This window comes from Equus caballus, chromosome 25, assembly GCF_041296265.1.
Source record: "Equus caballus isolate H_3958 breed thoroughbred chromosome 25, TB-T2T, whole genome shotgun sequence".
In the NCBI taxonomy this organism is placed as follows: domain Eukaryota; kingdom Metazoa; phylum Chordata; class Mammalia; order Perissodactyla; family Equidae; genus Equus; species Equus caballus.
Window position 1 is genome coordinate 8,497,055 of NC_091708.1, and position 27,141 is coordinate 8,524,195.

The following is a 27,141-nucleotide window of genomic DNA, read 5'->3' on the forward strand; positions in this document are numbered from 1 at the left end:
AGCGCCCGGACGCCCGCTCGGGGGCCGGGGCCGGCGCGGGCAGCGGGCTCGGGCAGAGGCAGAGCCGGCCGCGGCCCCGCGGGGCTCAGGCCCCCTCCCCGGGCACGCCGAGCGCCGCGCGTCGCCGCCACCCGCCGCCCGCCGGGCCCCTCAGCGCCTCACTCCTGCGCCCTCGCGCCTGCGGCGCCAGCGCCGCGCCTCGAGGCGCCGGAGGGCGGGTGCGGGGGCGCGCGGCGGGCGGCGGGCGCGGGCGCATGCGCGGAGTCGCGCGGCGGGGCGGGACGGTGGGCGCGCTCGGGGCGCGCGCCGCCTCAGCCCGCGGCTCCGCCCGCGCAGCCACCTCCCTCAGCCCGGCGTGCCGGCTTCCGAGCGGACCGGAGCGGCGCGGGGCCCGCGGGGGTGGAGGCCGCCAGCCCGGGAGCGCGTCCCGCAGCCTGACGGGCCCGGTAAGCGCGGGCGGGGCGGCGGGGCCCCGGCGGGCACCCCGGGGGGCCGGCCTGCGGGCAGCGGACAGCGCTCCGGGGGCTCTCAGGCGTGGGGTGGCGCCGCCCCCAGGGGTCGGTGTGCGAGCGGAGGAACCCCGAGGGTCCCCGCCTCTGACCCGGAGAGTCCCGGAGGCGGGAGCGGCCGGCCCCGGCAGACCCCGTGTGAGCGGACACTCTCGGGGCGCCCGCTCCCCGCGCTGGCGGAGGCCGAGCGGGCAGCGCCCGGTCCCTGGAGAGGCCGTCGGAGCCCCTCCGGGAGGCGGCGCGTCTCGGGGCGGGCTGGGTGGACAGCCGCTCGGGAGCAGAGGGCAGCCGCGGGCGCCTGCGTGGGGGAGACCGTGCCCTGGGGCCGCCGGGAGGGAAGCTCTGCCCGGAGGAGAGGACCCTGCCCTGGGGTCCGGCCGGGAGTAGCTTCCCAGCGCCCGGAGGACTTGCTTGGCCTTGACCTCTCTCGGGGCTCAGCGCGCCCTGACCGCGTCCCTCCAGCGTGGTCGAGAGGCGGCGGCCCTGTGGGCTGCTGCCCTTGTGCGTCGCCCCCTCTGTTGGGATGCTGATCCTCCGTGGTGGCCCGTTGGCCCCAAGCTGGGTTTCAGCGGAGGCAGGAGCTGGCGTGAGAGCCCAGCGCACGGGGAGGCCCATGAGGCCTCTGAGGGAGGGAAGGAGGCTGAGCCCGGGCCTGACCTTCCGGAGGACGGCGGCGAGAGCAGGCGGAGTAGTGACGGGCAGGTCCTGTCGGGAAAGTCCTCGGGAGCAGGGAAGGGTAGGTAGGGTGACTGCGCGCGGTGGGCCGGGTCCCGTGCCGGGGTGTGGAACATCTCATGCCATCCTCACAGCAGCCTCAGGACTTTATCCCCTTTTGAACATCAGGCTTGAGACTCTGAGAGGTTTAGCAGCCTGGAGCCATGAAATCTGTGTTTGGAAATTTTGGGGGGAAAAATTGTCAAGGAGAGGCAGAAGCAGGAGTGTACGTTTGTTAATAAGTCGCACTGAGATCCCAAGCACAGGGCTTTGCAATAGTATGTGCTGAGGAAATGTGGTGATTAAATAGGCGGATGAGGACAGTTTAGGGACGAAACTGCTGCAGGAACTGGTTTCCACTGAATCCCCCGATTTCGGAGTGTGGCTTCCTCCACTGGCAGCCCCACTGTGACGATGCCTCCGGGTGGCTCTGGACTTAACTGGGCCTGGGAGAGGCCTCTGGGTGTTCTCTCTGACAGGACGTGCTCTGGAGAACTGAAGGGACCCTTGAGAGGATGGGGTGTTCTGAGACAGAATCCGTGAGAAAGAGGAAGGAGACACAGGGTCACTGAGGAAGCAAGACGCACAGTGTCTTTGTGGCGGTCTGACTATGTGCACCAGCAGACACTGGTCCACAGACACCACCCAGGACGCTTTTGCCCAGCAGTGCTTCTGAACGAGGAGGAGGAGAGCGGGAAAGGTGCGGAGCCAAGGAAGGCTTATTGGGAGTCTGTTGTCTGGGGAGCACAAAGGTGTGCGCCTGACACAGTGATGCACCCTCATCTCGTCCCCTCAGCTGTGGTAACCCTTCATTCCACCCCATTCCCATGGGCACAAATTGGGGCCCAAGGATAGACTCTGGTTTCTTGTCCAAAAATGGAGTGGTGAGGGAGCTAAGCGATGAAATTCACCACAGAGCCATTCTGGGAGAGCTTCCCTGTTCCCCTGCCTCCCTTCCACACTGCCAAACCTAGTGACATCCTCCGTTAGTAGAAGTGGCTTCCTTGGGCTCCTGGGCTTACACAGAAGAGAGATCAGGCTGGTGAGAAAACACAAGAACCTGCTTTACCACTTGCTAGCTCTTCTTTTTAACTCCATGGCGGCCTGAAGCATGCGTGTGGCACCTCATGCACAGCACAGTGGAGTAAATTCCGAGAAGGTGTAAATAGGTTAAGCACCTCCCTATTACAGAGCTGTTTATAGTCCCCTTTCAGTTCAAACTCCTCTCATCAGCCTAACACACTAACATAAACAGGGATATATATATATGTATTTTTTTTTTTTAAAGAAAACCAGAAGGAGTAAGGCTGCAAATATGATCTTTGCTGCAATTCAGAGATTTGCCATTGGGATTTTATTCCTAAACTGGTCTTTTCACTGAGGGCTCTTGGTGTCACACCCACTCGTGACCCTGGAAAAACTGCTAGATGGCTCCAGGTGCTCCCTAAATATTAGACCTTGGATATCGCCTCCTTGATGTCTAGCATTGGGTAAACATTAAGATTACAAAAATCCTAAGAATATTAACTCTCCCCTAATCACAATATAAGTGCAAATCAAATCACTCAGGATGGATGTGAAGGATGTCACCAGGTGGCCTTAATCTCCTCAAAACAACAACGACACTCCCTCCAAAGGGAGATAAAAGGGCAGAGATGGCTCACCTAGTTTCACTAGAGTATACAAAAATGTGTGTGGGTTTTTCAGCCTTTAATCTTCCACATCTTCTCTGACCATGTTCTTAGGCTTTTCTTCCCCCTGCTTTTGCCGTGTTTTTGACAGTGGTTCCTTTTCCTGGAACATAAATGGTAGGACCTTCCCTGGCCCATTTGCCACACTCCCTGTATTTTTTTCCAGTACACCTGTTCCTAAGAGGATCATATTTATGCAAATAGTTTCCTTTCTCTTTAGCTGCAGAATCTGTTATCTTCCACCCCCTATGCTCTTCTCCAGCAGAGCTCTTGGTTTCTGCTATCTTCATTTCCCAAAGTGACTTACTCTTTTCTCATGGGGATATCATTATCCACTCCACCCCTCAATCTTAATGACCAACTTCTGACACGACTTGCTTACCAGCTTTGGGCCAAGAAACCAAGACATCAGTGTCCGGCTGGAGACGTGGTTATTTTTTCCATTTTAACATCGCCCTCAATCCTTCCTCCCTTTTTGGCAGTCGCCTCAGGGACCCACATACGTTTACTAAGTGCTGCCTACTTGCCAGGTGCTATGCTAGGTAAATATGAGGGCCCTTGCCCTTGAGGAGTTCACATAGAATCAGTCTGCATTTCTCTAATCATTTACTATAAAGAGTAAGAAAAGAAAGGGGAAAACTACAGCTTTACAGAGTATCTACAGGGATCAGTGTAGAGTGTGCCTCTTTCCAGGCATCACTGAAACGCAACTGCTGTCCTGTGCTGCTTCGGGCAGCCACATTCTCAGTCCCCCTGCCGTTGCCCTGCCAAAATTGTTTTTGCCCATATGCTTCGAGTGAACTGGCCACACTCCTGGCTTCCTATGATAGTAATAACAGTACCTTATATTTGGATGTCACGTGACAGTGTAGAAAGTCCTTTTACATACGTGATCTCTATTTAGTTTTGAGAAATGTTTCATCTTACTGGGGTCTTCTCACTAAAACAACAGTGTGTAGGTTGGCTTGGCACTCTCACCGCCACAGCCCGGATTAGCTTCCGGTCAGGGAACCACACCCCTTGTCTGTAGGTTGTCATACTTGGGAGGCTGTGTGTTATTGTGATGCTGAAAGCTATGCCACTGGGATTTCCGATGCCAGCAGGGTCACTCACTGTGGGCAGGTTTCAGCAGAGCTTCCAGATTAAGACAGACTAGGAAGAAGGACTGGGTCAGCCACCTCCAAAAGACTTGGCCATGAAAACCCTGTGAATAGCAGCAGTAGCGGAAGGTGAGAGGATGGTGCACAAATCCAGGCAGGGTTCCGCTCTGCTGTCCACAGGGTTGCTAGGAGTCAGAATCCTCTGGAGGGCACTAAACAGAATCAGGTTTACGGGTCTCCCAGGGGAAAGCCCCAGGGATCCACTACAGTCACCACCTCCCAGCTCTTAGGCTGTGGAGGGGCGTTTCCTGTTGGTCCAAAGGCCAAGCAGTGTACTTGCTGGTCAGCCCTCGGACTTCTCAGGGCTGTCCTGCTACCTGGCCTCAGAAAATCCAATTCTCTGGGGGTTCTCCCCTCCCCCGAAATCCAAATACATATTCCCTTCTAAACAAATATTTTTAGCATCCATCTCACACTGATTCCTTGGGCTGATTCTTATGTGAAAACAGGTTTCCCTGCCTGTTTCTACCCAACACCCGGCTGGCTTCATACTCCCTAAGCCACGACGGAGTCCCCAGAAGGCTCGATGCCTTGGCATGTGCTTTTACCTCTGCCTGGATGCCTTTTTTTTTCCTTATCCACTGGGGTAACTCCCACTCATATTTCAAAATTTAGCTCAAGCAACACCTTTTTTTTTTTAATCCTACACTTATGCCCCCTACGCATACACATACTCACACTGCATTCTCACAGGCTGAGTGAGGTTCCGTTTGTTCATTCTACCAGCAGTTATTCAGTGCCTGATTTGTGCCTTTACACAGTAGCCCGCATTCAGCAAATATTTGTACAATCAACAAACAAGTCAAGTCGAGACGGTTACAGTGTAATAGCTGCATCAAATGGGACTGAATCGGCGCTTCCGGGGCCCAGAGCAGAGAACAGGGGCGCTTCTCCATCTTGCTGAAAAGCTCTGCTTGCTCAGTGCGATCACACCAGCTGATCACTGGTGGTGTGATGTTCCTTAACCATCGCTCTGCTTCTGTGGGAAGTCGGCGCTGTAGCTTTTCATGAAGACTCATCCCAGGGCCTCTGAGGCTAAAGATCAGACCATAGTTTTGTCTTCATGTAGATTTGAGCTTCGTGAGCTTCCAGGAAATATTAAACAACAGCAGCACCTTCCTCACGCCTCAATCTCTTGAGCTGACTCCGGGAAGACGGTTTTCCTCAGTCTTTAGTAGCCCTTCTGCTCCTTGGAAACCCCAGAAGAGCTCTGTGCAGTTGGGGTGACTATGTCTTTCTGGGCTGACAGAAGCCGGTGCTGCTGTGCTGGATAAATGGGAGAATGGAGGAAGACAGGGAGGCACCAGGTAGACCCCTTCAGGGTCTGTAGACATAAAAGCGAAAAGGAGTCTGTGGGCTACGGCCAGACAACGGAACTGACGGGGAACAGGCTCCACGAGCACTGCGGTGTGGAACTGGAGTCTTGAAGGACACCCAGGCCCTGGAGAACAGCTAGACCATTTCCGGCTTGAATTTCTCAAAGACCAGCAGAGGGTAAGGAGTCTCTTTTTGAGGGTTTTTGTTTCAAGTCTCGAAATGGATGTTGATGGGCGCAGTGAGCTTAGGGTCTATGCTGTGCATTCTGCATTTTTTACACCCTGGTTCTGCTGGTTTTCCATACGCTTGTGGCCGGTCACCTTCATTAGGTATGTGGCTTTCCCTGAGGCTCTCAGACAGTCTTTCAGGCAGGTGCCTCGTGGAGCCAATTGTCAACCACCTTGAAATTTTTCACCCTTATGTGCAGATGCTGCTTGTGCTCAGTTTCTCCAGCCCAATCCCAGGAGGGAGGAGACATTTTCAAGCTTCCTACACATGCCCTTGGGGCAGCCGCCCTCCTGTGGGCCAGGCCGCAGTGCCCCAGGACATATCAAAAATGCACGGGACGTTGACTTTGGTAACATTAGTCTCTCTTTTCTTATCATTGTGGTTGTGGAAACTGGCTAAATTCCAGAATTCTGTAGCTCTCCCCTGTGGTCACAGAAATCACCTGTAGCTGCTGTGTGCTTACCTGTTCTAGCCCCTGCTGGCCCTGAATTACCAGTCAGTGTCCACCTCAGGGAAGCAGAGTAGATGTGATGAGATGAGCTGGTGACTGTGTAGTTTCTAGAAATGAATTCTGAAGATTTGGTCCGATCAGTCCCTGGCCAACTTTGAGGAAGAAAGAGTACTGAAACCACGGCCTCAAATAAACCTTTTATGTTGCCCAGTCACTCTGCAACATTCATTCAACAAAGGTTTATAGAACACATGCTGTGTGGGAGGCAGTGGGAACCATCTAGATTTTTCTTCCTCTTGATCTCAGTGAAATTCCTTTTTCCACCTGCCCAACCCACTCTCCGGTTGTTTTCCTCTGTCCCCCAACTTGGAGGTTTTCTTTGCCTTGTTCCTGCCTAGGGAAGCCCTCATAACCTCCAAGCAATCACTTTCAGTTGCTTTGGAGCCTTTTTGAAACAGCTGCCATTCGCACATCAAGAATCAGATGAAAGCAAGTAAATGTACTTTACCTTTAGCATGCCGAATGAGGAGACTCCTGCCTATTAGGAGGGGTGCCCCCGTGCTCGTCGCAGCTGTGAATCTTTATAGAGAGCTTGGGAAGAGGTTCCCTAGCCACCTTCCCACTTCCTTATTTCTCCAGCAACTGCTGCTGTGGAGCAACCCCCCTCCCCTTACTCCCACAGCTTTGCCCTTATAATAATCGCACTGCGTTGTGAGCATGTTCTCTGCAGAGAATGGGTGTGTCTTCCACACACACATTCCAGGCTGGCCACATATGTCGTTCTGCCTGACAAACACATCTAGACAGGCTTCTCTTACCCGAAGAAAGATTCAGGCTGTCATCTTTTCATTTCCTCCAGATCATATAGTCACATGGCCCTATTCTACCTGCTTGTCCCTCTGTTATTCACCACCACCTGCTCCTGCCCTCTGAGGGTTTTTTCCAAGTTTTCCCTAGATGCCACAAATTCTCTGACAGTCACATCATTCTTGGGACAATGTCTTTTTATCCCTCCTTCATCCTTGTTAGAGAGGGAGAAAACCCCAATTCCACCCACCAGCCAAAGAAGTAGTCGTTAGGTATTGTTTGTGGGATCTTTGCATCTTGATTTCCTTTTAACTCACTCTTCTTCCTGGGAATTCTCCCAGCACAGGAGAGGCCAGGTTTTTCTCACCAGGCACTTGTTTTTACCCATGGCTAATCACTACCACTTGTTTCTCTAGAAATTAGAGCTGGTTTTGTTACTTTCTCAAACACCCCAGGTGCACATTCTGGATATTTCAGCACACTTGCTTTTAATCAAGCTGTCTTTTGTATCCAGGTTTGATCCTCTCCATTGAGCATTAATGGTTTTAGCCTTACTCTTGAAGGCTAATTCTGTTGTGTCCTCACAGTTTATCTCAAAATTAAAGCCATGTTGATTTAAAATGACTTGGGGTCTTCTTCGGATTTTGATAGTTTCTTTTTAATGGTTCTTCTCTACATTTTCTGCCCTTATGGGCATAAAGTGCTCCAGAAAATTGAACCATCTCAAGTAAAAGGAATAGCAATACTCCAAGATCCTGCAGTCAGGACTGGAAAGTGGTTTTATTTGTTTGTGTTTCTTTGTTTTGCTGGTGGATGTCATCTTCAGTCTTCACTGAACTTCCTTTAAAGATAAACTCCCAAAACCGTTGCAGTGACACGACTAACAACTGAGATAGCTTAACAGTGATTCTTGTTATCCTTGCAGAGACTAATGGTTGTGGCAGGACTACAGTGTGTTTTGGGATGCCTATGGTTACTTTGCTGATACACTACTAATGAGTCAGTTCCCTTACAGAGTAACCCTCCTAATTGACTGGCCTTTGTTCAGGACTCTTACTCCATCATCTGAAAAAAACAGTAAGAACCAAATGCATACCGTTGATTTTCCCTCAATGAATCTTTCTTGAAAAAGTGAATTTCGTATGGTTATTCCAGGTCTCCAAATAAGTGTTCCTCAACTTTTTTTTCCAACCCATGCCTCCTTGCTGATAAACGCAGATGTCTTATGATTGCTCCCTAAAACTTCTAATACAAATTCTGGGATAGGAGTGCCCCACCTATTTGGAGAGCTAGCACATTCTGTATATCTCTAGGAACCAGGAGAATACTATCAAGCTATGCTGTTTTGTAGTCTGTGTTACCAAAACAAAGGTGATGGCTTTTGATATTTGCTTTCCAAATGTAAATATGTATCATAATTGATATGCTTTTCCAATCTACTACTTCTCTCCTCCTGGAGTTCTGACACATACCCCGACTTGCCCCAGGATCCACCTGATGAGAATTATTGCTCTGATCTTTGTGGTCCTATTGGACTAAAAGTTTTTTTTTATTTTTATTTTTATAGCATGAATGTATCACTAGTTATTCAATAATTCTACTTTTTGGGGGGGGATTATTTCTACCTTTTATCACTGTAAAAGAATGCTCCACTAAATATTTTCTTACATATGCCCACAGGTCAAAGAGGATCAGCCTCTCGTATAGAGAAAGGTATATTAGTAGCTGTCCATCTCTGCTAGACCTTCCAACCACACAGACTCTAAGAGAAGCTTGAGAATTCTGTTCTTGCATCACTCCAGTCAAGGAGAAAGCTTACCTTATACCCCACAATGCTGTCCTTGTCTTTTAGAGGTAACCATCTTTAAGTCAAAAGACAAAATGCAGTTCTCTAACCAAAAATGTAAAATGATCCTAAGCCTGTGTTTTTCAAATTGCAGGTCCAGACCCACTAGAAAGTCCTGAAATCATTTGAGAGCGTCACTGTCAGGACTGTTCTAATGAAACAGGAGAGAGAGGATAGGAAATACCAGGGAGCATCACTTGTAGTAAAAGTAGAATTGTTTCCCAAAACATTGGGTTCAGTTATAGATCTATGAACACATATTTATAGCTGTGTGTACAGGGTCACACTGTAAACTCTATTTCTTACTATGGGTCACAGTCAAAAACTTTGAAAAACGTACTATGGAAGGTTTCTGAGGAAAACGCTGTGGCCTTGGAAATAGTAATTGATCGTGAGGAAGGTGGGCAATGAAGCATTGTGTGTCGGGTTTGCGTTCTCCCTCTTGGTGTGCCGGTTCTTCTCACTGTTAAGTTGTGGACTTGTTTTCCCACCTAACCATAGAGCACAGCTGGTGCTCTGGAGGCATGTGGGCAGCCTCTGGGGACTACAGGCCCAGCCTCTTCAAGAACTCCCGGGTCCACAGCCTCAGCAAAAGCTCTAGGGGTGTCCTCTCTACCCCGAGCCCCACCCCGACCCAGGCTGCATACCCTCATTAGGTCACATGGACTTTTAAAAGAATATGAAAAGAGCATTCTAAATGAGCATTCTGAATGCTTAGACTACATGCTCCAGGCACACTCATTAACACATAGGGAACTGACACCCAAAGTGGCAAAGCAACATGTTCCAGGTCACAGCAGATCCAGAACTAAAGCAAGTCACCAGGTTGCCAACCCTAGGATTTTTAATTATGTAATTAATGTGCAATGTAAAAAAGTTAGAAAATAAAGGTCAACAAAAAGATGGAAAAAATATACATGCATTCTTTCTTACAAAAATTAGGTCATAACATGAGCATTTTTGTGACTTGCTTTCTTCATTTACATGTTCATATATTTTGAACATCTTTCCACATCAATAAATAGACTTCTACCTCCGTGTTTTTCATATTGTTTGGTCTTCTATTGTACCATAATTTAACCATTCCCCCTTGTCCAATATTTGTTTGCAATCAGGGATAAAAATGACTATTTAATCACAATTTATTATTAATTGTCCACTGGGGTATAAATACCGTAAACAGTTTCCTGAATTTGATCAATAAACCTTTCCTCAATAAATCTCCTTTGCTACCACTCCTTAAAGTTACTTATTCAAAGTAAATATTCCTTAGTCATATACTTTAATTTTACAAATGAGGAGAGGAGATCTTTCTTTTCTTATAGTCATTTTTTAAACTCAAAAATATGGATTGGGTTTCTTTGGCAACAATTGATGGCAGGGCATGCACCCAGGCGGTGTAGGAATTTGCACCACAGTAGTGCATACAGGAGTTGTTTCTGGAAAGAAGATGTGACTGTCATCAGATATTATGTGTATTAAGGCTTTATTAAAAAATCAAAAAGACTACTTCACAATTAATTGGGAAATGTTTGTTAAGTGCCTGTTCTCTTCCAGACACAGTGCTAGGCAGTGGAGACAGGCACTGTGCAGGGTAAAAACGATCTCATAGAGGAAACTGACATTGATCAGATAATCATCCTATCGAATATGTAATAACGAAGGTAAATGCGCTGAGCAGAAGAGCCAAGTTGGACTGGGACGTCAGCAGTGACTTCCCCAAGGACCCAGTCCTTGAGCTGAGCTCTGACAGATGAATAGGCACTAATCCGGTGGGAAGGAATGTTCAGAGGTCCCCCAAATAGTGGGAGCAGGGCACACAAAGACTGAAAGAAGGCCAGAGTGGTTGGAACAGAGCAAAAAGGAGGGAGCCCAGGCCAACAGGGTGTGACAGGCTGCGGTAAACAGGCTGATGTGGAGGGCTTTATCCTGAAAGCTTAGAAAGCCTTTGAAAAGTTTTAAGCAGGGGAAAACAGAATGCCTGAACGTCCCAGGGACATCTTTAATTCAACATGTGCAAAACCCGGTTTCATTGTCCCTCTTTCTTATTTCCCAATTTCTGTAAACGGCATTACCATTCTTCTAGTTAGTCGACTTAAAACTGCCCTCTCGATAAGTGAGAGAAAGACTGAATGAAATACCGTATGATTTCACTTATGTGTGGAATCTAAAAACATCGAACTTACAGAAACAGAGTTAGTATGATGGTTCCCAGGGGCTGAGGGGTGGGGAAAGTGGGGAGATGTTGGTCAGAGGGTACAAACGGTCAGTTATAAGATGAATACATTCTGGGGATCTAAGGTACAGCATGGTGACCATAGTTAGCAATACGGTACTGTATACTTGAAAGTTGCTATGACAACAGGGCTTTAATGTTCTCACCATAACAACAACAACAAAATGGTAATTATGTAAGGTGAGGGATGTGCTAACTAACCTTATTGTGTAAGCATTTCGTAATATATATGTGTATCAAATCTTCACATTGTACACCATAAACTTATACAATGTTAGATGTCAGTTATAACGCTGGGAAATAAATACAGTCGTATGTCACTTAACAACAGGTACACGTTCTGAAAAATGCATCATTAGGCAATTTTGTCATTGTGCAAACATCATAGAGTATACTTATACAAACCTAGGTGGTATAGCCTACTACAAACCTAGAGTATATGGCACTAATCATGTGGGACAACCATGATATATGCAGTCCATTGTTGACTGAAATGTCTTTATGCAGCAAATGACTATAAATATAAAACTGTCCTCTCTCCCTTTCCCTTGGTACAATCAGTTATCAATTTGTTCCTAAATTTCTCTAATTCTATTTCCATGGTATCGAATAGACTCAGTATCATTCCTGCTGCCATCATTTCAGTTCAAACCCTCTACCTCTTGGCTGGAATATTATAGTAGCCTTCTAATTGGCCCTAACCTCTCCTCCTACCCTCTGTCACCTTTTCCCCCAAACAAAGGATAACTTCCAACTTGTCCTTCACGGTCCACTTTGACTCCCAGTAGTGTGGTGTCACTTCCTTTAGGCACCTCCAGCACTTTGTCCTACTATTCTCTGAGTTCTGACATTACATAGCTCGAGTGATGAGACTCTGTCCTCCTGGCTTCTATTTCCTATGATGAGTAGTCAGTGCCTTGCACATAGTGCTGTTCAATAAGCCTTGATTATAATGGATTGAGAGCAAAGCTAAAATGAACTCTCTGCTCCACTTTACTTTAGAACAAGTATTCTCAGCTGAATTCCACCAAGACCCTTCAGCTAGGAAATAGCAGACCAGCGTTGCAATGTGCCCTGTCATGCCCTCCCTTTCCAATGTTGTGCCTTGGTACTGCAAAGGAAGTGCAGGGATAATGTTACTTTTTAACCTGTAAAGGATATGGACTTTTCTTGAGCAGTTGAAAAAGAAAGCAGAAAATGTGGAAGTGACATTAGCGAAGCCTTAGAAGTGTGAGAAGCACTTCAGAGCTTGTAATGGGCCAGTTGTCTGTGATAGACAGACCCATGAAGAGGCATAGCTACTATTTAGAGGGGGCAAAGAAATGTTTTTGATCTTGTCCACATGGATAGGGTGGTAGAGTTTCCTGACTGCCTAATTCAGGAGTCCTCTAAAAATAGCAGTTCATTCACTCTGACTCAAAAAGTAGGTTTTGGAGTTTTTTGTATTTTGTGTGTGTGTGTGTGTGTGTGTGTGTGTGAGTGTGAGGAAGATTGTCGCTGAGCTAACATCTGTGCCAATCTTCCTCTATTTTATGTGGGACACTGCCACAGCATGTCTTGACACGCAGTGCTAGGTCCGTGCCCAGCATCTAAACCCATGAATCCCAGGCTGCCGAAGCAAAGCACACGAACTTAACCACTATGCCACCAGCCCAGCCCCTCAAAAACTAGGTATTTGAGAACCAGCCCCAATGGTCTAAAAGTTAAAGTTCAGCATTCTCCCCACTTTGACAATGCAGGTTCACTTCCTGGTCACAGAACCACACCACCTGTCTGTCAGTTGCCGTGCTGTGGTGGCAGCTCACATAGAAGAACTAGAAGGACTTACAACTATGATATACAGCCATGCACTGGGGTTTTGGGGAGGGAAAAAAAAAGAGGAAGATTGGCAACAGATGTTAGCTCAGGTTGAATCCTTCCCTGCAAAAAAAAAAAAAGTAGGTATTTGATATGGGTTATCCCTGGATGGATTGTGCACAGCACTTACTGGAGGAGCTTTCCTTCAATCAGAAGTCTGAAATGTGTTGCTGCAGTCTTGCTTTAAGCCTTGGGTCATCTTTTGGGGCAGAGGAGAGACTTGGGCACTGAAGTCTCCAGCTATCTCAAAGTGGTAGAGGCCTGGACCCCTGGACTAATTGACTTTAGGACAGGAAAGAAGACAGAGATACCATTTCACATTGTAGAGTGCTTTCCAGTTTACTAAGCACTATCAAGCCCATTTTCTAATGTTATCTTCATGACAGCCCTGTGAAGTACGCTGGGCAGATAGCCCTCATTTCATAGATGGGAAAATCAAAGTTACAGGGCCAGTCAAAAGTAGAATCAAGGTCTTCTGACTCCTTAACAAGTGCTCTTTCTGCCATGCTACTGAGTTGCAGAAGAGGGAGCAACTATTTAATATTTAATAGCACTTACCACTTAGGTGAATGGTTGAAACTGATTGGCCCAGTATGCTCCACAATTGGCTGAGTCTGGGCCCCCCTGCTTTTTGTCCACAGAGCCATGGGGGTGTTGATGTCCAAGCGGCAGACAGTGGAGCAGGTGCAGAAGGTGAGCCTGGCTGTGTCTGCCTTCAAGGATGGGCTGCGAGACAGGTCTTCCATCCGACACACAGGTGAGCTTCCAGGGTCCCGCTGTGGCACTGTAGAGGGCTCCGTCCAGGAGGTACAGGAGGAGAAAGAAGCAGAGGCAAGCACCCCAGTGCTCCAAGAAGAGAGCAGTGTCAACCGTGCTGCCTGGGAGAGGCTCCGAGATGGGCGTGGAGTGGAGCCTGAGGAGTTTGACAGGACCAGTCGTTTCACACCCCCTGCCTTCATCCGCCCCACCCGGAAGCTGGATGATGACAAGCCTCCAGAGATCCACTTGGAGCCCAGAGAGCCTGTGAGTGTCCAGTTACGGCAGAATCCTCAAGTCTTAGACGTTATGATCAGGGAGCAGAACAGGGAGTTCTGGGTATTGTTGAAGTGAGACTCAAAATCAGAAAGATGGAACTGAGTCCAGAACAATCTTTGAATTTGAATTACTTTTTTTTTTAATGATTAGCACCTGAGCTAACAACTGTTGCCAATCTTTTTTTTTTCCTGCTTTTTCTCCCCAAATCCCCCCAGTACATAGTTGCATATTTTTAATTGTGGGTCCTTCTGCTTGTGGCACGTGGGATGCCACCTCACTGTGGCCTGACGAGCAGTACCACAACCGCACCCAAGATCCGAACCAGCAAAACCCTGGGCTGCCGAAGCCAAAGTGGAGCGCGCGAACTTAACCACTCGGCCATGGGGCCGGCCCCATCCTGGATTAGTCTTAGTGAAAGACTTGAGGCAGTGGGTGATAGGGAATGACACCAGGGCGGGTCTTCTGCCAACCCACCCACACAGGGGATAGTACTACCCCTGTAGGAGGCATTTGGAAATTTGAAGGGGCATGGAGTTAGTGAAGGTCACAATAACCAGGAGTTGCTACTGGTATTTGGTGCCAAGAAAACCAGGATGCTAAATGTCCTTCAGGGTATGGAACAGTCTCTCACAACAGATTATTCTTTCCAAAAAGGCTAGTAGCATCCCTGTTCAAAAACATGGTCACAGAGGCCTGAGCAGCTGGAAGAGCGTACTGGTTCTTGTCCTCCAGAGAGAAAGCTCTATTGCCTTAACACTGGCTTCAATTGGAGCTCTTCCTCTAGGCTGCCCCAGGGAGATCCAGGCCTATGTTGGTAGCTCTGTACTCAGTGGCCATAGGATCTTGCTGCCCGTGCTTACACATCCCTGTTCGTTCCTGCCATCTTTCCCCAGGTTGTCAACGATGAGATGTGTGATGTCTGTGAGGTCTGGACGGCCGAGAGCCTCTTCCCATGCAGGGTCTGCACCAGGGTTTTCCACGATGGCTGCCTGCGCCGCATGGGCTACATCCAGGGAGACAGTGCAGCGGAGGTGACCGAGATGGCCCGCACGGAAACAGGCTGGAGCTGCCACTACTGTGTGAGCCTGCACTGCAGGGATGGCGGGCTGCTGCACCATGGGGGACTTGGTGCCTTTCCTGGAGGCCCAATTGTAGAACACTGGTTTCTGGGCAGTGACCTAAAGAGTTTTCCAGTAGTAGATACAAGTCCTAGGGCTAGGACAGGCTTTCTCTATCTCAGTACTATTGACATTTGGGGCACAATAATTCTTTGTTGTGGGGGCTGTATGCATTGTAGGATGTTTAGCAGTATCCCTGGCCTTTTCCCTACTAGATGCCAGTAGCACCCTTCCCTGGTTGTGACAACCAAAAATGTCTCCAGACACAGCCAAATGTGTCCTAGGGGAGCAAAGTCATCCCCAGTTGAGAACCACTGAGCTAGAGGACTGAATGGATAAGATGAGGCCAATTATTCAAAAGTAATTCTGCTTGGAGCAGTGCTTTCTCTAATAATTAGTATCTAGTCGTCATTCATTGTACTCATCTGAAAAACCAATCTGACATCCTAATCAGCTTGCTTCCAACAGGGGTAGATTCTGTCACAGGAAAACTGCTTGGTCCTGACATCCTCACTGGGCCTACCACCTGACTCTTAGGAGCATTTGTTTTTCATCTCTGAAGTGATGACTTTGTGAATTAAATAGAGGTCAGTTGATTCAGAACTTTGCAAATTATATATAAATGCTTTCCAATTTTTTTTTTAAGTTTGGCGCCTGAGCTAACAGCTGTTGCCAATCTTCTTTTTTTTTTCTCCCCAAAGCCACCCAGTACATAGTTGTGTATTCTAGTGGTAAGTGCCTCTGGTTGTGCTGTGTGGGACACCACAGCATGGCCTGAGGAATGGTGCCATGTCTGCGCCCAGGATCCGAACCAGCGAAGCCCTGGGCCACCAAAGCGGAGTGCACAAACTTAACCATTGGCCATGGGGCCAGCCTCCAAAATGCCTTCCAACTTTTAGTAGAAGACAGAAAGCCAGATTCATGTCCATTTCTCAGCGTTCCTGAATAGAGTTCAAGTCTTGCTTTATTGATCTGTTGTCCTGCAAATATCTTGATTATTCACTGATTTCAGACTAAAGAGCATCTGCTGATCCCCTCATCTTCCTACTGCCTAGAAGAAAGCAAAGATATGCCACTTTCTAACAAATAACACTTTATCTATGGCTTGTCCATAAGAAGAAGTAGAGAACAGTTATTTCTAGCCACTTAAACACCATTTCCCCAGCTAGAGTATGCCACAACACACCCTGCTCTCCCGAGCTTCTTCTCTGGTCACCACCCCTCCAAATGCCAGCCTTTTCATTTACTGCAACTCTGCTTTGCAGTGTTGTGCTTTACAGTGTTCTGCTGATGTGGGAGTGGGTTGAAGGTGTCTCCTTCTTAACCCCCAGGAATACACAGCTCCCTTCTTGGCTTTCTGTCACGGTCCTACCATCTTTAACACCACTCTGTACCTGATATTTTACAAAGGCTTCTTCTAAGCTCCTCCCCTTTCTTTCCTTCCCTTCACAGCCAGGTTTCTTGAAAGGACTTCATCATCTCCTTGTGGCTTCTCAACCCCCTGTAATTTGACATCTGCATCCATCCTTCTGCTAAACTGGCTCTTCCTAAGGTCACCAGTGACTTAATTGTCAAGTTCTGTGACCTTTTCTCAGGCATCTTCTTACTTGACCTCTCTGATGTATTTGGCAATTACTTATTGCCCCCTTGTTTTTTTTTAGAGCTTGAGTATTTTTATGAGAATTATTACACAAAATATGGAAACTATAGAAAATAGAAAAATCAATAAATTCCTCTCATACGTGCATAATCACTATTAACATTACTTCCTACATTGTGCAATTCTCTTTTCTTAACTTCCAGACCTTTCTACTGATTCTCTTTCTACTGCCCTCTCCGATTTTTCTTTCTAAGCGCTCTTACTTTGTTGTCCCAGTCCTAAATGCTGGTGTTTTTCAGGGTTCTCTTATTAACGCTCTTCTTTTCTCACTGTACACGCTCTCTCTGGGTAATTTCATCCACTCCAGTGGCTACAGCCACCAAATAAATACTAATGACTCTCAGTTCTGTGTGTCCAGACCTAAATTTCCTCTGTCTCTTGGACTTATATCCATCTTGATGTCTCACAGGTACTTCACACTCAGCATGCCCCAGAATGAACTCATCTTTCTCCCAAAATCTGTTCTCCCTCCATTCCTTATCTCTGTGAATAGTAATACCACCCCTGCCCCCCCAGTTGCCAATCCCAATTTCTCTCCCTCATCCCTCACATCCAGTAAGTCAACAGATCCTATTGATTCTACCTCCTAATATCTCAAATCTCTCCCCTCATCGCCACTCATGTCTTGGTATAGCCACTCATCTTTTCTTACTAGTACTATGCAATAACCATCTAACTGCTCTCCATGCCTCCAGGCTCTGCCTCTCTAATCCCTTCTCTGACTATGGCACTCTGCACTTAAAACCCTTCAGTGACTCCCCTTTGCCCTCAGAATAAAGGCCCAATTTGAGGGGTTCAATAAAGGGCATTTGAGGCCTTCACACTCATGGTTCTGCCTACCTCCCTGCCTTGTCTTATCATTCCTTCCTACCCTCCCCCACACATACTCTACACTCCAGCCACACTGAACATCTCACAGTGTTACGCACTGTTGTGCCCAGCATATACTAGATCCTTAATAAGTATTTATTGAAAGAATACTTTGAGTTCTTTATGAAATCCACAAATTAATATTCATGAAATGTCTGCTCTTGTTTTTTGCTGGTATTTTAGGGGAAAAAATAAACTACTAGAAAGAATCTTTGACAGTTTAAAGACTGTAAATTAATGTTAACAAAATAACATCTCAGTCCTCTTTTGGAATTAAAACTTTTATGGCACCACAAAAAACTCATTTGGTTTTAGGAATTTTGTCATGATGGCATCTCTTTCAGAACCATTCTGGAGTTATTTAAAATGATACAACGCACTAGGAGCAGAGTTAGAATTAAATCTTTTTTTTTTTAACTAAAATACTCTTTGAGCCCAGTCTAACACAGGAGCCAAATATGTAGAATGGATAAAGATGGAGCCACTCTGGTTGATAGAGTTAGGGATTCACAACCCCGCCTGCTTACCAGCCCCCTTCTCCGTTGCAGCAGCTTCCTAGGGCATTTCCAAGGAATCCCCAGGGTATCTCAGAGAATAATTTATAAACCACTACTTTAGTAAAAGGGATTCAGAGCTGGAGTAAAGATACCTGGGTTCTGGGGAAAATTCTGCCCCAGAGTTGGGCAACTCTGAGCAAGTCCTTTCACCTTCCTGGGGCCTCAGTCTCCTTGATTGTGAATGAGAGTCTGGGATTAGGTGATCCCAGAATTGCCTTTCAGTTGAAATACCATTTCCATCCCTCTTGATCCTTGGCCTTTCTTTCCAACTGGCCTATATGGCCACTGACTCAGCTCTTCCTTACTTTCAGGACAACCTCAACTTGCTGCTAACTGACGAGGAAATGTATAGCCTCACAGAGACCTTTCAGCAGTGTAAAGTCATCCCTGGTAAGGCTGGACTCAGAGGGGCCAGGCAGATTTCTCCTTCATACTGTCTAAGATGAACCATGGAAGGAGTATTCTGGAATTTGGGGTGTAGGCAATAAATGGGTCCCTGTTCCCAAGCTGTTGGCCAGCAGGGGCATCCACCCCCAGCCACAGCCTGAGTTATTCTGGCTACAAGAGACAAAGACTCACCAAGAGCTGAGGATGTAGGGGCTCTGAAGGGTATCCTAGAGGTGAGTTGGAGGTACCCCTGAGGCTGAGGAAAGGGTGGGCATGGCTAGCATGGGGCGCCTCCCCACAGATTGCTCCCTGACCCTGGAGGACTTTCTGCGCTATCACCACCAAGCAGCGAAGCGGGGGGACAGTGACCGGGCTCTGAGCGAGGAGCAAGAGGAGCAGGCAGCCCGCCAGTTTGCAGCCCTGGACCCTGAACATCGAGGACACATAGAGTGGCCTGACTTCTTGTCCCATGAGTCCCTCCTACTTCTGCAGCAGTTGCGTCCCCAGGTAAGAGCCAGCTGGGGTGAATGTCCATGGGATAATGGGTGGCACAGACCTGGGAAGCATGCCAGGTAGGTTGGGGAAGCACTGGGTACTATCTCAGCAGGGACCAGTACCAGGACAGGGCTCAGGTTCTGTCCAGTGACAGGTGATCCAGTGCAGAGGCTGGGAGAGTGCCCAGGGAAGATTGATTTGCACTGGACCCCACTGCAAATGTTAGTGCTACCAGAAAGGCTCTGGGCGGCTTCAAAGGGAGGTTGCAGAGGTGGTAATGGAGGTCAGATTCTATTGGCTTGACAGTTTACAAAATATTTTCACCTCCAAGATCTTAGCTTGTTTCTTCTTCTCCAGAACTCTCTGTTAAGGCTTCTGACAGTCAAGGAGCGGGAGCGAGCCCGAGCCACCTTCCTAGCATGCAGCAGCGGGGGCACTGTCAGTGAGGCTGAGTGCCGCCGCGCCCAGCACTCTTGGTTCTGCAAACGCCTTGCAGAGGCTCCTTCCTGCAGTGTCAGGTCTGCTCCCTGCCAATCCCTGCCCCAACTCACGTACCTTCCTCCTCCCATGCCAAATAGCCCTTGGTATGAAAGGTACGTCCCTGTTTCTCCTGCCAACAGCCAGGAGAGGATCCTCGTTTGTGACTCCTATTGGCCAAGGCATAGGGCGGCCTCTACTCCAAACTGTCGCTCCATGTCAGAAGGCCTGGACATGCACCTCCAGAGCCATGGGTTCACCAGAGTTTGGGGAGACCAGGCCTTTCACCATCCCACTCCTAACCACATGTCCTTGTGCCCAACAGCATCAGTCATGTGGGTCCCATAGCAGACAGCAGCCCAACCAGGAGCAGCAGAAAGAGTCAGGACAAGGTCCTCCTGCCCACAGACCATGAGTCCAGGTGAGTGGGACCTCCTCACCTGCTGTCTGCACCCACAAATCCTCAACACACACAAGTAAGAGGAGAGCATTACCCACTGCCACCTCAAAACAGCAAGTGCCCACCCCAGAAACCAGCCTCCGAGAATGCATGTTTGACTCCAGATCCATAGGGTCAGCCTGCTGGTCTGTGAGCTTGGAAGCACAGTCAGATAGAACTATGTCAAGCACAAGCCAGGGCTTCCCTGAGTTTTGCCCAGCTCAAGCCATGCTGCCCCTGGGACCAGGCCTCATGAGCCTCCTGGCTCTGCAACCAGCCTCATAAACCTGTTCTTTGCTTCCCCTCCAGATTTGTGGACTGGCCTACCTTTCTGCAGGAGAATGTCGTCTACATCTTGGCTGCTCGCCCCAACAGCGCAGCCATTCATCTGAAACCCCCAGGATAGCATGGAGCAAGAAGCTCAGTTTGGGGACAGTGGCGTTCTCTCCCTCCTTTCCTTTCCCCCTTTCCCTGACCACCCTCTGGTACTGAAACTTAAGGGGATGGAGCACTGCCTGCATCTCAGTTTGTCACTAAGCTTTATGGCACTGAAATCACCATTCCACTCACAACAGAGGCAGTAAATGCACTGCCACAGGGAGAAGCCCTGCTGAGTGCTGTGGCTGCATCCACTTCCTGGACCACCCCACTGCCCTCGCATCACAGACTGAACCTGCCACTGTACACATATATGCGTGCACGCACACGTACACACATGCCTAACTGTCCATACCTTCAGTGGCCTGGTTCTTTTTGGTTGAAAAAGGACCACAGTTCCTTTGTGAAGCCCCTGGTATAAATAAGGGGTCTCTACTTACCCCTTTTATTGGCCAGTTCTGATTTCTAATAGATAAGTCTCTGGCCAGGTGATTCTTAAGGGGGCGTGTCAGACTCACATGTTCTCATCTACTGAAAACCCCTCCTGTGGTGAGCTGCTGTTCTGGTGGGTGTATGCTGTGTCCTTAGCTCTGTTGGGGTGGGAAAATGGTTGAAAACTACCAGCGCACTTCAGTCCTTTTTTTTTTTTAAAGATTGGCACCTGAGCTAACAACTATTGCCAATCTTTTTTTTTCCTGAGGGATGCCACCTCAGTGTGGCCTGATGAGCAGTGCCATGTCCACACCCAGCACCTGAACCGGCGAAGCCCTGGGCTGCCGAAGCAGAGCGTGCGAACTTAACCACTTGGCCATGGGGCCGGCCCCACAGTCCATTACTTAAATTGCAATTCCTGGTGACAGAGAAGGCAACTAGTCTGTGGAGTCCTAATCAGAACAGGGAGAGGCAGCCTCTCCCAGGGACCCAGCATTCTAGGAACCTCTCAGCCAGGTTATTTAACTCCAGATGTCTTTAGCAGAACAGTCACAAACCAAGGTGAGCCATCCTGGCCCCTGTTTTTCAGATGGGAGTTCATGGCCCAGAGCCCAGGGGGCCTGAATGGAACAAGTATGACAGGAGCCACAGCCCTCTGTGTTAGATGCTTCACCCACGTCAGCTACCACAGAGACCCCAAGCCTGAGCTCCAACGAGGACAAGGTCTGGATGGAAGAGGGGAGGAGACAGCTCATGTTTTTCCATCCTTCCAGCTCAAGTCAACCACAGCCAGAAAAGTGTGCTGTTGTATGGAGAGCAGAGCCAGCCTCTTCCACGGCCCAAGAAAGAGCAGCTCCACAGAAGCCCTGAGCAGGGACTCCTTTCAGCCACCCTGACAATGAGGATAAGAGGCTGGAGCTAAGAAGAGGCTTTGCATCTCTCTTGAGCAGAGAAAGTCTCAGCAAAACCTCAGGGAAGGAGGAGGCTTTCCCTTCTCCCTGTCACTGAGATATGGCCTGAGTTGCTGCTGCTCTCCACTGCTCACTACATGTCCTTCCCCACCAGCCTAGGGCCTGGGCCTGGCATGAGAGGACTTAGGGGGCAGGCAGAGGCTGCCACAAGGCCACCAAGCCAGACCTCCAAGCCCCAGCTGTCCTTCCTAAGTTCTCATCAAGTTCTCAAGTCAGTGCATGTTGTGGGCCAGCCCTGGCCCTGGGGGTCAGGTTTCTGTTTCCAACCTGATGACTTAGGTTTAGCCAGATCTGACTGCCAAGAGTTATTTGACAGGGTTGGCTCAGTCACGCAGAAGCTAACATATCCCTATTGCCCAAGGCACTTGTACTAAATTGGATGCTTGCAGAAGCAGCAGCATAGTGCTCAGTGTTGAGATGCTCAGAGGAAAGAGGGCAGCTGCTACCAGGGGCATGGTAAAAGCACTATATGGTCTCATCCTGCAGAAACTGCCCAACCTAGAAACAGAGTGAGAAGCTTCTGGGGTTGGATTATTTAGGACTGAAATGAAGCAGACAAGGTGAATCTGGGTTCATGTATATGGCCCTGAACATTTCAAAACCCACAGCTTTTTGTAAATACTACTTGGCTGTACTCCCAAGACTGATCAGTAGACCGGGCCATTATTCAGTCCAACCAAAAAAAAAAAAAAGGAGAAAGCACGTGGCTCAGGCCCAAGGACTGTGTCTGAGGCAGCGGGGCCTGGGACTGTGCGCTGAGAAGATTAAAGCACAGTAGCACAGGGGCTCTTGCCTGCTCTCCTGGCAAATCGCCTTCTATGCCCATGGCCTTGGGCTGTTTGATCTCATAAACTGGGCATTTTCAGTAGAGACAAGCTCTGTACTTTGACAGCTGAACAACTTTTTTTCTCCTGCCTTGTCATTAGTCGCAGGGACTGGGAGTTCACCTTATTCCCTGATCCTTCACAGATCAAGGTGATGCCTACCTCTCTGGAGCTGCAGCTTCTAGCTTTCTGTGAGTAAGAGAAAGACCATGAGCCAGGTCAGGCCAGCTATATCCCAGGGCCTGGCAAAGCAGGCCCCAGAGTTCTTCCACAACAGGATCAGGCCTACTTGGGATGACCCCTCTCCCTATTCCACGACAGCAAGCTTCCTTGGTTGGGGCGTGCTTCAGAGGGCCCAGGGGACACTGCTCCCAGGAAAGGGTAGCATTCCCAGTCCACCGGAGTCCTAGGAAGCAGAAAAGCACAGCGAAGCAACCAGCCTCTTCTGTGTAGGCATCTAGCTTTTTACCAAAGGAGAGTCTCCATTGTTCCACCAGTCAAGAGTTACAGAAGCCCCTCCCCAGCCCCTTGTCCAGGCTTTTCCTTTGCAGTGTCCTCATTCCTGGAGCCCCTTTGCAGTATGTGTGGAGACATTCAAACTTTTATAAACCTAGTGAAGCCTGTTCCCTTTCTTTCTCAAGCTCTTCCATCACTGTGACTGTCTGAAATTATGCCAAGTGCAAAAATTAGTGTCTGGCTCTGATAAGGATATGAGAAAATGTTTCAGTCTTTTTTTCTTGGCTGCCCAAAATTGAGATCAATGCTTTTCCCCAGTACTACCCACCCCACCTCCCAGCCAAGGGAGGCTGGAGTTACATATGTGCTTCTCTGAAGACCACATGCCCTAAGCCTGTTTTTCACCCAGCAGTCCCCTTTCCTATGCTCAGATTTAAAGACAGGGCATCTGGATGACACAGTGGAGCTGCAGAGACGGAGGGTCAGCTGAGGCAGCGGCTATGGCCGTGTAACTTCTGCAGGTCTGCTGCATGACTGCCTCTCCCACAACCAGCCTTCCCCAACAGATGCAGGCTCTGCACTTTTGAGCACTCGCCCCTTTGGATCCCAGTGATGGAGTGGTTCCCTTGTGCCTAGGTATTGACCCATTCTCAAGTGCTCCTCTTCCTTTGAGGACAGCCATGGCCGAAGCCATGAGCACAATGCTTCTTCCTGCCCTCAGCCCGAGTAACTGGGGCTACAGGACAGACACTGGCCTTTCTTGCCCCGGTGTTCTCTAGGGAATGTCACCCTGGCCTTTTCGAGTGGCTACATCTGGGGCTCCCCTCATTCCTATCCAATATGGGAAGTGCAAAATCAAACTGCCTGGGAAGAGGGCCCCTCACTGGGGGCTGAGCCCAGGATTGTGCATAGGCCTCTTAGCCCAAAGCACAACCTCAACCGTTGACTGTTGCAGGTCTCATGGCTTCAGTAAGAGTAGTGCCAGAAAGCCCTAAAGCCAAGAGGGAAGCTGGGCAGAAGCTGTCTGGCAGGGCCCCAGGGCAGCCAGGACCACCAGAGAGTCCAAAGTAACCTCCAGGCAGGATTGGTAGCAGGCTGTAGTGATCCTCCAAACCAGCAGAGTAAAGGCAGATGTATACTTGGCACTAAAAGGCAGAATGACCTTAATGCCAGAATTTCAGGACATCCTGGCAGCAACTGTAACCATAACCCCTTTTATTCCTCTATTTACAGTGGAATAAAATTGCTACTTTCTCCATGCCACTTAGTTAGAATTTGCCCAGGATGTCTCTCTGGGGCCCTGGTTGCAGCCCAGACAACAGAGATCTTCTTGAGCGGAGGATGTTAATGCTTGATGCCCATTCCCAACAGCTCAGTCCTGGAGTCGCATAGAACTGGACAGTTTCCCTGCTGTTGCTTTCCCGCTACCACTGCTTTTGACAAACTTGAAAGAAACAGGTTATAGAATTTCCACTAGACCCAACTAGCATCAAGGAAAACCTTCCCTCTTGGCCACATGCCCCAGTGATCCAAGTTACAGAGAAGGTGTCAGATCTGGTCTGGGCCAGCGCCTAGAAACCCAATTACATTCCAGTTTGAATAGCATGGGTTGGCATGACCACAGATAAGAGCATCAGGGTATAAGTAGCAAGGCCTTTCCATATCCATGGTAAACAAAGACCTCCAAGCTTAGCCTCCTTTAACAGATGGCCTAAGATCTGTCTCCTAGCCCAAAACAGGTTTGGGGGAAGCCTGAGAGCACTCAAGTAACAGTAGAGGGTCCAGTGCCGTCTAGTCCCTCCTGCCCTTCCTATGTGCTTTTCTGCAGAAGGTAACTTGACAGTAAGCTGAGGGGAACATCCCCAAGCCCTGTCTTCCCATCACTACAGCTGCATGTTCCTCCCCATGGCTCAGCCTTCACTCCAGAAGGCGCTGGGTACAGTGGAAATCATAATAAACAGATTGTGATGTTACTTCAACTGCCTGTTTCCTGTTGTTTGGGGCACCTGCTGAGTTTCTGTGTGGTTTCCTATCATTGGCCAATTCCTGAGTCTGAGTCTAAGACAAGAGTATTTGACCTCCAGGAAGAATACTTTGGCTCTCTTTCTAGAGCTTTCCTAGTGCTAACCTTCCCAAGAATCAAGCAATGGGTGGGGGTTGGAGGAGGCAGGGGCTCCACCACAGCATAGAGGGGAAATGGGGGCACTGAAGAGAGGAGCCAGAATTTTTGAAGAAACTGAGGAAGAAGTAAGGCTTCCAAGCCTGTCTGCTATGGATTGCCCCCTCTCTCCACCAAGGGCCTGTTTCAGACACTTTTCCCGGTTCCTGCTGAGCTACAAAGTAGGGGAGCTAATGGGCTGTGTTTCTCCTGGTCTTTTGGGCCCTCCTTGGTCTGAGAGTTTCCTCCTCATTTTTGCAAATTGTTTTAATGTGATACGATAGGGTTGGGTAAACCCTATCAAAACCTAAGGTCTGGGGAAGCTTTTGGAGGACTGTGGAATCCCCATTCCTCCGTTGTATCTGGTAAGAACAGAGCCAGTACCTGCGGGCAGGAAAGCATGCCTAGACTGGATCAGAGGCAAATCTACCTCCAAACCATAGGAATCGCAAATACAAACAACAAGTGCTTTGTGTAAATAATCTTCAAAACAACACTATGAGACTTGCGTTACAGATGAGAAAAGTGAGGAACAGAGAGGCTGAGAGTTTTCAAGTTTACACAGTCACACAGCTAGGCAGCAGGGGAGCCAGGTAGTCTGACTTCAATGCTCATGTTCTTAACCACTACTGTGCTGCCAGTCAAAGTACACCGCAAGAAAAACAGCTGCTATGTAGCCTAGCACCTCCCCATTCCACCCCCAGGGAACAGACATACACAGGCAGCCAGGCCTGTAGCCATGTCACTGCATTTATCACCACCTGCGCAACTCACCCCACTCACTCACAGGGCTCCCATACCTCTCCTCCCTGGCGTTTTCCACGGAGGTCCGTCAGGCTTCGAGACAGTTTAATGACATCCTACAGGTTCCTTCTTGTGTCTAGGCTCACTTAAGCCGAGCATTGGACAGGAAAAGAGGCGTAAAAGCTTGGCCTCTGTGAACCTTAATGATATCCAGGTTTCCCCGCCCTCAGTCCAGCAGTCCTGACTTTAAACCCTCCTAGGACTCTACCAACTGCCACTTGTTCCCAGGGCTGGCTGGAGCCTTGGTTCCACACAAACTCCCACAGCCCTGTCCTGCTTTGGCTCAAATGCACTCCTCTTTATGTCTGGGGAAAAGTCATTCCCCAAAAGGAAGCAGCGGCTGCTAAATTTTCTAAACATGGAGTAATTAGTCTTCTCTCTCTCACCCCACCCCAAAGGGTTGCTTGAAGTTTGACCTTGCTGGACCTCAGTTTCCTTATCTGTAAAAGTCTGGAAAACAGATTTTTGTCCTGTCTGCCTCCTGGGCTGATAGTTGAGTGAGTACAGAATGAGTTTGGTAAGAGGAAAGAGTTTTATACACTGTTAGTCACTGAGTGAGCAGCAAGGATTTCTGGCCCCATCTGAAGGCTGTGTATATCATCTTCCACCTGGGGGCACTGCCAATGGCCTCTGTCCACAGTGCTGAAGTCACAGCCAAGCCAGCTAGGGCTCTTCAGTCCCTCTTTTTTTTTTTTTTTTTTTTTTTTTTTGGTAATATACTAATTTATTCATATATATTCACTTTACATCATTATGTTTTAACACTCATCAAAAACAAAAATATGGAACACCTCACAAATTTGCACGTCACCCTCACACAGGGGCTGTGCTCATCTTCTCTGTGTCATTCCAATCTTAGCATCTGTGCTGCCAAAGCGAGTTCTTCAGTCCCTCATCCCACCTTAAAGTAAGTGTCAAGTACAGAGCTTTCCAAACCTAAGGACTGCCCTAAAACTCAGAAGCTATTGTCAAAATGTTTTTTATTTCATTTATTTCAAGGCTCTTTGTTTTTTAAAATAACTATAACACTCCTTTCAAAATCATAATATGTACAAATGGGCATGTGACTTAGCAGCTCAGGGAGAAGAGAGGCTGCAGCCTTCACTTGGTGTGGGTGAACAGCATGAGGTGACTACCCAAAAACTGATTTAACCTGAGGCTACAAGGAGAGAAGTTCAAAGTCAGAAGAGGGAGGCAGGCCAGCTCATTTGTATGCTGTACCGGCACTCCTGGAAAAAGCTAATCAGAGCCAGGCACCAAAAAC

General features: G+C 48.6%; 1 protein-coding gene and 1 non-coding gene across 6 annotated transcripts; one reads left to right on the forward strand and one right to left on the reverse strand.

Moving 5' to 3' along the window:
- The first annotated feature begins 248 nt into the window (after nt 1–248).
- On the forward strand, nt 249–24,888 carry PHF24 (PHD finger protein 24). Of its 5 annotated transcripts, XM_070250570.1 has the most exons (10): nt 309–446; nt 5,324–5,568; nt 8,558–8,731; nt 13,458–13,839; nt 14,745–14,930; nt 18,368–18,446; nt 18,745–18,950; nt 19,296–19,456; nt 19,741–19,836; nt 20,164–24,888. In XM_070250570.1, the coding sequence occupies exons 4-10, from the start codon at nt 13,462–13,464 to the stop codon at nt 20,258–20,260; spliced, it is 1,203 nt and encodes a 400-aa protein (XP_070106671.1). In that variant the 5' UTR covers nt 309–446; nt 5,324–5,568; nt 8,558–8,731; nt 13,458–13,461; the 3' UTR covers nt 20,261–24,888. The 5 variants fall into 5 exon arrangements, with proteins under 5 accessions (XP_023485355.1, XP_070106673.1, XP_070106672.1 ...); XM_070250571.1 differs by lacking the exon at nt 5,324–5,568 and having other exon boundaries at nt 291–446; XM_023629589.2 differs by lacking the exon at nt 8,558–8,731 and having other exon boundaries at nt 326–446.
- Nucleotides 24,889–26,653: 1,765 nt separating this feature from the next.
- On the reverse strand, nt 26,654–26,756 carry LOC111770736 (U6 spliceosomal RNA). The gene has a single exon (XR_002804142.1). It is a non-coding gene; the product is annotated as a U6 spliceosomal RNA (small nuclear RNA).
- Nucleotides 26,757–27,141: the final 385 nt, after the last annotated feature.

Bases quoted from the DNA above. Each gene is read 5' to 3' on its own strand.
- PHF24 (XM_023629587.2), top strand. From the start codon at position 13,462: ATGGGGGTGTTGATGTCCAAGCGGCAGACAGTGGAGCAGGTGCAGAAG. The intron at 14,931-18,367 runs GTGAGCCTGCAC...CCTTACTTTCAG, and splicing joins GCTGGAGCTGCCACTACTGT to GACAACCTCAACTTGCTGCT. The intron at 19,837-20,163 runs GTGAGTGGGACC...CTTCCCCTCCAG, and splicing joins CCCACAGACCATGAGTCCAG to ATTTGTGGACTGGCCTACCT.